Genomic DNA, 11,502 nt, shown 5'->3' on the forward strand with positions numbered 1-11,502 from the left:
GACCCCTCTGCTGCAAAGATCCATGAGCCCCACTTTCTAGATAATTGAATTCATGCTTGCTTCCAAGAAAATTGAATTTGCTTCCACAAGTCTCCATCACAAAGGACAACCAAGTGCTACCTAATTCTACCTACTCACTTTGCTGCAATGTGATCGATTCTTTCTCCTCAACCAAATCAGATCCGCTGCTCCCAATGCTTGAAACAAGCAATTACACTTTGTTTCTCAAATTAAACCAACGTACTCCAAACATTAACTCACAATTAATCTACTCTTTATTCTAAAAAAAAATAAAAGAAGTGAATTGCTATGCTATAAGACGTCTCATCATCTAATCCCCACCTAATCTACTATTTAATTTCATCAAAGCAAAAGGATAAATTAATGGTTGCAGCAGCCTTGCTCTCACCTATCATCTCTCCAACACCGAGAAAAAGAAAGGACAAGGAAAATGCTCATTCCTTTTAACCACTTCCCATCACCGTCAGCATCATTCATCTTTCTCCAATTAATAAAACACGTTCCAGCCCCTTTTTTAGAAGAAAGAAATTGCTTAATAATTCAATAATTCCTCCCTACATGAGCCAAGACCGTGAGCTTCCTTGATGGGTGCTGCAGCAGTATTCCATCTAGCTGGGACCGTGACACCACACCACAAAATGCAAAATAAGATGCAATGGGTTTCAATTGAAAAGACAACAATTAAAATCAACAAAAATAAATAAACTTGGAGCTCTCATTCATCCATAATCTAGCACTTGAGACAGTTTCGAAGAGAAAAAAAACAACGTTCCAGCAAGCAAGAAGTGTGTTTCAGCCGAGAGTGAATGTGTCACTTTGCAATGTGACGGCTGGTGCTATTTCCTATGGGCCATGTGTCCTTAAATTGGGGTAGGGTCCACCCTAAAAATAAAAGGAAACTCTAGGTCAAATGTCTTTCTACTATTGGGCCCATCATGTTTTTGTCAAAAATTGGCCCAATGTGCACAAGCTTGTCTAAAAAGTTTAAACAATTAAAATTACAATACAAGTAAAATTTAAAATGTCTAAATGGAGAGTCTTGAATTTATTTGGTGTCCTCCAAATGTCCCAAATTGTATCTCCAAATTTTTCCCTGCAAATAATAATGCAAATAATTAGCTCAGAAAATTCAAATTAGAATTTTCGATCGAATTAAGCGTAATTAGGAAAAACGGGAAAATACCGGACAATTAAGCACAATTCCTCGATTAAATTCGATACAATAAACTAAGTGAAATCAATAAAATATCGACTCATCATCCACGCTTTTCTAAATGAAAAGAAATGAGTGCTTCTAAAACTTCATCCTCAAGGACCATAACAACGTGCACCTCTGGATGTGAGCTCCCCTAAAGGAAAATATGAAGGTGATAAAAGATTGTTATTGTGTGGCGGCTGGCACCAAAAGAAATGCACATTCTAATTGAAAATACAAATCAACATTTTTTTTCAGCAAGAGTAAATATCATTATTTAATTTCAAAAGAAAAGGAAACAATTCTACATCTCGTAACAACGTGATTCTTTCTCATTCATCCAAAATCAAACACTGTAAACATGGTTAAAAGAAAAGCTTCCTAAAGAAAACGTTCAAAAGCCGAGTGAAAGTTGAGTGGAGAGTGGCGGCTGCCTTCAGCTAAGGCCGAGAGTCTCCAAACGTTCCAGCAGAAAAATATGTTGCCTGTAGTGTGACGGCTGGCTCATTTGCTAAGGCCGCGTGTCTTCAAAATAGGGGTGGGGTCCACCCTAAAAGAAAACCTTAGGTGGTGCCAAGTGTCCCACAAAATTGGGCCTTTACATTTTTGTCACTAAAAGAGCCCATTGCACATAAGCTTAATTAAAGTTTCTAGACAACTAAGTTACAATTTAATTAAAAATGAAATGCCTAATTGTAGAGTCTTTAATGACCATGCCTCCATCCTAATGCTCCAAAAGATATCTCCAAAATTTCCCTGCAACTAAAAATGCAATTAATCAGTTCAGAAAATTCAAATTAACTAAAATAAGAATTTTCGATCAAATTCAGCATAATTAGGAAAAACTGGAAAATACTGGATAATTAAGCACAATTCCCTGATTTATTTAAGTGCAATAAACCAAATAAAGTCAAGAAAATATTGACTCATCACCTAGGCAACGGGTACTTGATCTTCATGGTTAACTTGTTCAACTGCCTGTAGTCCACACACAACCTAGAGTTTCCATCCTTCTTCTTCACAAGCAAAACAAGAGCACCCCACGACGAGACACTAGGTCAGATAAACTGTTTCTCTTACAAATCTTCAATTTGTTTCTTCAACTCAACTAACTTTGCTGAAGCCATCTAATACGGAGCTATTGATACTAGCCCCGCACCCCACACCAGATCAATAGAGAACTCAACTTCCCTCTGAGGAGGCAACCTTGACACTTCTTCAAGAAACACATCCAAGAAATCACTCACAATTGAGTGATCTATATTATGATCATGTTGCTTCACTTCCAGGTGAGTCAACACAAGAAAGCAAAAAGAACCATCTTTCAACTCTTGATTCAACTGCCCTTAAGACATCAACACAAAATCTTTTACCTCAGGAAACACCAAAATCTTCTCACCACAGTCTATGAGAATGCGATTGGCAGATAGCCAATCCATCCCCAGGATCACATCTAAACCCCGAAGGGGTAAGCAAATCAAGTTCACCTTGAACTGACACCCTTCCACAACAAATAAACATCTAGGACACATTGTAGATGTCTTGACCAATCCTGAAGTAGGAGTATATACATGTTAACTCCCTGGCAAGTGTACCAAATCATATAAACTAATAATAAATGGTAAGTCCAAGTATCATTTTCCCAAGAGACTCACGGGACTAAACTGTTGTGCTTTTGCTTAACCAATCAAGAGTATAAAAATAATATTTTGGGATTTTTAAATATAAAGTGCAGGAAAAATAAACATGAATGCAACTTGATCAATTGAGGTTAAACACAAAATTGGATGGATGGATGAAGATTAGAATATGAGATGAATATGTTATTGAGGTTAGATTTCACCTAATCACTCTCATGCATATAAGAATTCTTCTTCTTCATTAATGTTAATGCCACTCTCTAAAACACTTAATACTGTTGTCACCGGTAAGAAAGCCTATCCTTAACTACGAGTTCATACGATTCCTAACATCCCTAATAATTAATTCTGAAGCACAGGAGTGTGTATGCAACCAATCCTCATATTACCACATATTCCTATGTATAGGCAATACTACCTTTGGGAGAATTTCCCCAATTCTAGATTTCCCCGTACGTCCCCATATCAACAAAATCAAGGATCATACCACTGAATGAGTTAAACGATGTATGCATTATGCAAAGAGGAAAACTCTAACAATTAATGAAGTAAGCATATATCAATAAAAAGAATTGATTCAAATACAAGAGAGTTTAGAGGTTACATCTTTCCCCAACAACAAATAAGGTTTAGTTCCCCATCGTCATGGAGAAACTAGGTGAATGGAATGAAAAAATGAAGATAGAAACCCTAAAAAGGAGAAAAGGAGAGTTGTCACCATCTCCAAATCTACCCCCAAATGGGTGAAAAATTGAGTTTATGTGCCTAAGCCATCAAAAGATACAAACCCTAAGACTTTCTGGCCTTTAAATAGAGCATAAAAATAACAAAAAACAAGTACAGACCCAAACAGATCATAAAAATAACATAAAACAGGTCCAGGCCCACGTCCAAACCGCTCAACGCTCAAAAACAGCGCTCAGCGGTTTGCCAAAAAACCGCTTAGCGCTCTGGTCAACACTCTGGTCAACTAGTTGACTTTTCTGGTTGACTGTTGACTTTTTTGGTTGACTGTTGATTTTTCTAGTTGACTGGTTGACTTTTCTGCATTGTATTTGACTTTTCTGCACTGCAACCCTTGGTACTTCAACCTTTTTTTCAATTCATTCCAAAAACCTACAAAATCAAGGGAATTTAATGATAAAATCATAAAACATGTCCTCAACTCTTTTATTCACAAAACTAAAGAAAAATCATGAGTCAAAGAAAGTTTATAAGTCAACAAGGGTGCATTTGATATCAAAATTAAGTATGAAAATAACGGTTTTTCAACCGTTATCACAACCCCAAACTTGAAACTTTGCTTGTCCTCAAGCAAACAAGATGAAACTTAGTCTTTCACAAATCAACACAATGGTTCAATCACATTCAAAAGCTCTTTCTTTCAAGATAGGTAATCACTCAATTCAACTCATCAATAGAATTTAGTTAAGATGTGCACATGCTTTGATTCAATTTACTCATCATGGTGTTCACACAATCACATAATCTTCCAACAGATGCTATTCTCATGAATGATCAATTAGGTAAGCATAGATATAATCATGAATTCATGGAATCAATCCTTACTAGATAAAGTGTTTCACTCAAGTGTTTCACTCAAAGGTGTTTAAAGGTCACTCCTTCCCTCTACCATCCACATGTCACATAGAACAAAGTTGCCATTCATTTGCCATAACCAAACATCATCACATACACATGTCATCACAAGGACTTTTCAAGGCTTATAATGTGGTTGGGCTAACAAGGAAAATTGGTTTTTCTAGATCACAAAACCCTTGAGTTAAGAGAGTTATATATACATTCATAATTCAAGCACAAACTCTCTTTTTTCCAATCTCACTCATTCCCAACTTTCCCTTTTCTTCACATTGAGCTTTTCTTTTCATGCTTTGCTTTTTCTATCTTTTTCATCTTTTCTCATGCATTTTCTTTTCAACTCATAAGCTCAATGCCTAACTTTTCTTTTCTTTTTCAATTCTCCCAACAAACCCAAACTTGAACCTTTAACAATACCACAAAAATATTTCTCAACCTAACTCAAGGCAAAGACTTTCAAAGCAAGGGTTTTTATCCTGTTTAAGGCTTAGGTTCAAAAATGGTAGAACATATGATGTTCCTTTTTCATGTGGGACGAAATTTTTCGCTAGAAAAAAAAACTTATCAAAAACGGCCTTGATCATATGACACATACATGCAATTCAATCAATCACAGAAAATCAGGCAAAATTATTCATGCTTCTAGTAGATAGAAAATATATCAATAAGAACTCTGGAGCTCAAAAACCTCACATAAGCTTATTCCAATCGTTCAATCAATTACCCTGCTTAGCCTCATAATCACAATCACAAAATCACAATGCATTTGTTCACAGAGCTTGTGAACCACCACCTGTATATTAGCATATTGTGCACATTCTCAACATCATCAATATCAAAGCATCATCAAGCAATACCCATCATGCAAAAATATCAATATCAAACCACTGCATCAGATATAGTATCCAACCAAGTTCATCAATCCTACACTACTAAAGCAAAAACAAATAAATATAAAAGCAAAGGATAGAAAATCCTGATCTAGTGCAGATAGCATCCATCAGTAAATGCTATCTCATCTTCTTCCTCTATAGTTGGAGCTTCAGCTACTCCAACTCTGATTCCTTCCTCTTGTTCCCACAGTCTTGATCCTCTTTCCTGATAAGGAGGAGGACATCCCTGCATCAAGAACAATACACAAGACCACAAGAAATATCATTAAACGTTAGTAGAACTTCTCCCAATGAATGTGGAGGAATCAACCCCAAATAGTTAGGCTCTCACAAAATCCCAAACTTGGATGAAAAAGTGATAAAAATTGGGTTTTCAAGAGAGAGGATGATAAGAGAAGTGTTGGGAAATCTTTGAAAGAATGTTTGAAAGTCAAAGAGAGGTTATGGGTTTGGTAAAGAGTGCTTGGGCGAACCTGAGGGGTAAAAAAAATCAAATAATCTTTTTAAAATGCATATACCCTCAAAAAGTGGACCACAAAAAGTGGTCATTGGGATTCAATTAAATCAATTTTATTGTTGTTCAAAACATCTTTAAAACATAACCACATAGTCCTGACGACATAACCACTTACTGCACCAAGACATATGTGGTCATGGGGATTGAATTACTCACTTTTGTTGTTGTCCAAAACGCAGTCAACAACCAACCATATCAAGTTCAAGACATAACCACTTACTGGACCACACAAAGTGGTCATTGGGATTCAATTAAGTCAATTTTATTATTGTTCTAAACATATTTAAAACGTAACCACATAGAACTAAAGACATAACCACATACTGAACCAAGTCATATGTGGTCATTGGGATTGAATTAATCACTTTTGCTTTTGTACAAAACGCAGTCCACAACCAACCACATCAAGCTGAAGACATAACCACTTACTGGACCACAAAAAGTGGTCATTGGGATTCAATTAAATCAATTTTATTGTTGTCCAAAACATCTTTAAAACATAACCGCATAGTCCTGAGGACATAACCACTTACTGCACCAAGACATATGTGGTCATGGGGATTCAATTACTCACTTTTGGTGTTGTCCAAAACGCAGTCCACAACCAACCACATCATGTTGAAAACGTAACCACTTACTGGACCACAAAAAGTGGTCATTGGGATCCGGTAAAATCAATTTTATTGTTGTTCAAAACAACTTTAAAACGTAACCACATAGTACTGAGAACATAACCACTTACTGAACGAAGTCATATGTGGTCATTGGGATTGAATTAATCACTTTTGCTTTTGTACAAAACGCAGTCCACAACCAACCACATCAAGTTGAAGACATAACTACTTACTGGACCCCAAAAAGTGGTCATTGGGATTCAATTAAATTAATTTTATTGGTGTTTAAAACATCTTTAAAACATAACCACATAGTCCTGAGGACATAACCACTTACTGCACCAAGACATATGTGGTCATGGGGATTGAATTACTCACTTTTGGTGTTGTCCAAAACGCAGTTCACAACCAACCACATCAAGTTGAAGGCATAACCACTTACTGGACCACAAAAAGTGGTCATTGGGATTCAATTAAATCAATTTTACTGTTGTTCAAAACGTCTTTAAAACATAACCACATAGTCCTGAGGACATAACCACTTATTGCACCAAATGTGGTCATGGGGATTGAATTACTCACTTTTGCTGTTGTCCAAAACGCAGTCCACAACTAACTACATACATTTGAAAGAGAAAACCACTTATTGAACAACAAATTAAGGAAGGAACATAACAACACATAGTTAATTTTTTTTAATTAACAACAACATCATATCAAACTTAAAACATAACAAACATTACATTACCACTTCATGCAACAACAGATTAATGAAGGTGGTTTTGGTACTTCACTAATAATACTACATAACAAAGCCTTCTAAAAACGAACCCTAAATGAAACTCACAACAAGGATAAAACTAAAATTCAATCATCAAACTACGAAAGTCCTCAGTTTCTTCCACTTTTAATTATTGTTGTTAGCTCTACTGCCTTCAGGTTTGTCATTGTCAACAGGTGGAGTCATCATGCTAAGGATGTCATCAACGGAACGACTTGGAAGCTTCTTAGTAACAATTGGTATTGATAGACGAACTAGTTCATCAGTTGGGCGCCCAATATCACTTGCAAAAACCTTCACATACGGAGAGAACCATTCAAAGTGGTAAAAAAAGTTCACAACCAATACAGAACACAACAATAGAAAACATGATAAATCATCTAATAATTCAAATAAACCTAAATGAACTTTTCCACCTCTATTTGGAAACAAAAACTCACTCAAGCCTAACAATAAATATAACCTACAAACATCAGCCACTTCCCCCCCTTTTATACAGTTTTGAAGTTGTTCATAAACATTATCTACACTTACATCATTTGTGTCAAAGAGTCTCCTAGTATGACAATCAACTTCGTCTTTAAACAACTTAAACATCTCTCCATTAACCCTAACCCCTAAACCTAAGCAAACATCTAATTTGGTGAATGGAATAAAGATAGACCTAACCTCAAACCCACCCCTCCTCTCTAACCATCCACTACACAATTGTAAAACTAGCTTCCTACACATTTTGATATCCACGTCAATGGACAATAGCCATGCAAAAGGAGTGGTTTGAATGAATGTCTTTTGCACATCCGTTAATAAGGTGTTCACATGTGCCAAGTATTTTGTCCTGCAAGAATGTCGTGCATAAACCTATGCATAAAAGTAAACAATTCAAAAACTCAAACAAACCAATTCAACAAATCATGTTTGAACGCTACAAAAATCATCATGTGCATGCAAACCTGTTTTTCCATAATCACTCTTGCAAGTATCTTTATGCTTTCACTGCATGTCCGTAAAATAAAAAAGTTACAGTTCAAACCAACACTAAAGGGTAAGAGCTTTTGTATCCTAAGTACCCCAAGATTAAAACCATAACAAAAAAATGATCAAAAGAAAGCTCAATTATGAAGATAGACAACACTATAGGACAAGTCACAGTAAATATGGTTTCCATAACTTTGAATCAAGTAAACAAACTTACATGGGTTGGAGGAATGTGTTTTCCACTGACAAGTCAAGCAAAAGTGTGCCAAACCTATAAGTTACACTCTGTGGACTGTCTCTGCCTACAAAACCACGGAATAGGAGAGCAAACACTACGCCATTATATACTTATATTTATTACTTATCATGATATGAAATGAATATAATAATTAAACCATCATCAAATCATATAAACAAATTTTGTTACAGGATATGGAATACAATGACTATTAACCATAAATAAGCAAGCAACTTCAATTAATTTCAAAAGCTTTACACCTACACCACTCACGTCCAAAGTATATAAAAAAAGGAAGTAACTTGGAATCTACAATTAAATGAAGGCCTATTTCAGTTGGAATCTACCCCATAAAGAAGTTCTCAGTCGCTCTTCTATCTTTATATCCCAACACAACTTCAATCTTTTCAGGTTAGAGCCTATATACAAGAACAGAATAAAATAACTTGCTCTTCTATGTTTAAATCTTTTCAACGTTACTTTTTCTTTATATAATGAAGATAATAGGGAAACTAACAACTTAAATTAACAAGTAAAATAAAATACTTTGAGAGATTGTGAGTTATCTGGAAACGTCCCATATTAAAACCTGAACAAAGAGATTTCAATTAATGAACAAAAATGTACTACAATATGAACACAAGTATATAAAATATTTCATTTTAAATCTGTATCCACTTTGAACACCCCGTACCTATTTACACTACACACACGGGCAAGGGATGCAAACAATAAGACCAACCAGGCACAACTGAGAGAAGACGTAAAGAGTAACATATTTTAACCATCAGATGTTGACATTCAATATAACACCTTCTAAGCAAAAATATATTTCAGAGAATAGAAACAAAAAACTTGACTTCACATCAAATTAATTCATCAGGATGTGGTCAGTCTATGAAAAGCTTGTAAAACAACATTACATTCATATTGACAACATAAATGAAGATTTACTTACAATACAGGACAATAAAATTTATGAAAGAAGGAAACGAATGAAATTTGCCCCCTTTACTCTAGGGTTCACGAAAATGAAGCAAAAAGAAATAAAAAGATACAAAAATGATGACAAGAGAAGAAACGAAATAGAAGCATACACACCCCGATTAAGCGGCACCCATGGAATTCTCGCATTCTCTATCGGTACCGCTCCTAGCACAACACGAACACTTGCTCTTCGACTTTTCGGGTTCTCTATCAGCTCCAACCGTAGCACAACACCAACCCTTCCTCTTCGACAAAGCACATTTCAATTGTCGCTCCCCACGCTAGCACCACACCAGAACTTCTCTTCCACTTCTCGCGTTCTGTCAGCCCAAACCCTAGCAGACCATATGGAGTTGTTCTTCTAAAATGAATTCGTTTCAAAGAGAAAAGAGAAAGGAAAGTGAAAAACGAAAGTGAAAATCGAAAGTGAAAATCGGAAGTGAAATACGTTGCGTTTCATTTAGCTAGGATAAATGACGATATTATCCTTGAATGCTTTTTAAAAAGTTGGGCCCCACAGCGTGTCATATGAATGTCACATTCCATCTCCGTGTCAAAGTAACATTATTCTTTATATAATTTTCCCTTTTCATTCTCTGCGGACAGTCAACAGGGACATCCATTGCAGCATCAAGATTTGGCAGTGCAACCCNTGTTCCACCTTCTGTGCTCAGTCGTGGTGTTGGCTGGCTGGTGCTATGCGATTCTATGACATTACATTTGTTCATGCAATTGCTTTCACAATTTAGACTCTTCCCACGCTCTGCAAATATCTATCTTTAACACGTTCTTGGACGCCGAGGACGAAGAGGATGAACCGCGACCGGAGGAGGATGAAGACCTTCCACTCTTTCCCCCGGACATTGGTCTCACTAGAATGTCATCCATCACGAGAACATTGTCGTCCCCAGTCCCCGTCATTAGGTACATTGGTGGCGACATGAATGATGCGACCTCCATGTTCTCGATCAACGAAAGCGGTGACGACGACAACCTACCTCGAGAGCCGAAGCTGCTGCTCCGCCCCGAACTATTGCCACAATATGGAAGACTTTTCGTGGACCACGCGCTGAACGAGGGAGGACTGAATGTCTCGCTGGCGGAAGCGACCTTCCCGGACAACAGACTATCTGAAGAGTAAAATGCTTTAATCATTCGAGGAACCGGTAGAAAAGAAAATTTTCCAGCAAAATCATTATAGAAAGATAATTAAAAATGTTGAAACTGATGGAGGAAAAGAAACGGAGATTCAGCGATTCAGCGCAGTTTCGGCGTCGGTTGCATAAGAGCAGAGGAAGAAAATTAAAATTAAAACCCTAAAGTTAAAAAAACCCCAAATCAGTAAAAAAAAAAACCAAATCAGTTTCTTTCAAATACATGTCAGCAAAAAAAGCAATCACATGTGTCAAGAGAGAGTAAGCAAAACTGTAAACACACGTGGACAAACGTTAGACACATCAGCAGATTTTTAACGGCGTTAGTTTTGGAGGATTAAAACCAAAGTTTTCAAAATTTTGAGGACTAAATTGTACCATATTTTAAAAGAGAAACTAAACCCAAAAACGCCAAAGGACTAAAAACATATTTAACCCTTTTTTTATATGTTATGGATAATAAATTATACTTTCTTTAATGCATATGTATATATTTAATTGGTTTAATGTCTCCTTAAGTCCTTATTTTTGCTCAAAATCTCAAATAAGTCCCTTTCTTGTTCAACGTTTCAATTGGATCCTTATTTTTGTAAAATTGAAACAAATAGAGATCTTCCGTCAAATTAAACTAACGGCGTTTAAAATGATATTTCGTGGCATGCTGAGGATATTGTTCTAGATGACGTGGCAATTTATTGATAATTGTGACATATAGTTTGTAATTTTTGAATTAAAAGATTGAAGGTAAACTGGGGAAAACGAAATTAAAAATTGTTCCTTTCTCTGAAATTAAAGATAACTCATTTCAAATGCTGGCATTAGTAATATCTTCATCAGGAAGTTGGAAGACCAGACACAAAAATTGAAATTCCCAGAATTGCCTGC

At 36.1% G+C, this 11,502-nt stretch overlaps 1 protein-coding gene across 1 annotated transcript; it reads right to left on the reverse strand.

The window, feature by feature from the left end:
* Positions 1 to 2,145: 2,145 nt before the first annotated feature.
* On the reverse strand, positions 2,146 to 2,748 carry LOC106752935. The gene is made up of 3 exons (XM_014634715.1): positions 2,590 to 2,748; positions 2,351 to 2,493; positions 2,146 to 2,269 (listed from the first exon to the last, which is right to left on the reverse strand). The coding sequence occupies exons 1-3, from the start codon at positions 2,746 to 2,748 to the stop codon at positions 2,146 to 2,148; spliced, it is 426 nt and encodes a 141-aa protein (XP_014490201.1).
* Positions 2,749 to 11,502: the final 8,754 nt, after the last annotated feature.

Source organism: Vigna radiata, unplaced genomic scaffold (genome assembly GCF_000741045.1).
Source record: "Vigna radiata var. radiata cultivar VC1973A unplaced genomic scaffold, Vradiata_ver6 scaffold_129, whole genome shotgun sequence".
Classification (NCBI taxonomy): Eukaryota; Viridiplantae; Streptophyta; class Magnoliopsida; order Fabales; family Fabaceae; genus Vigna; species Vigna radiata.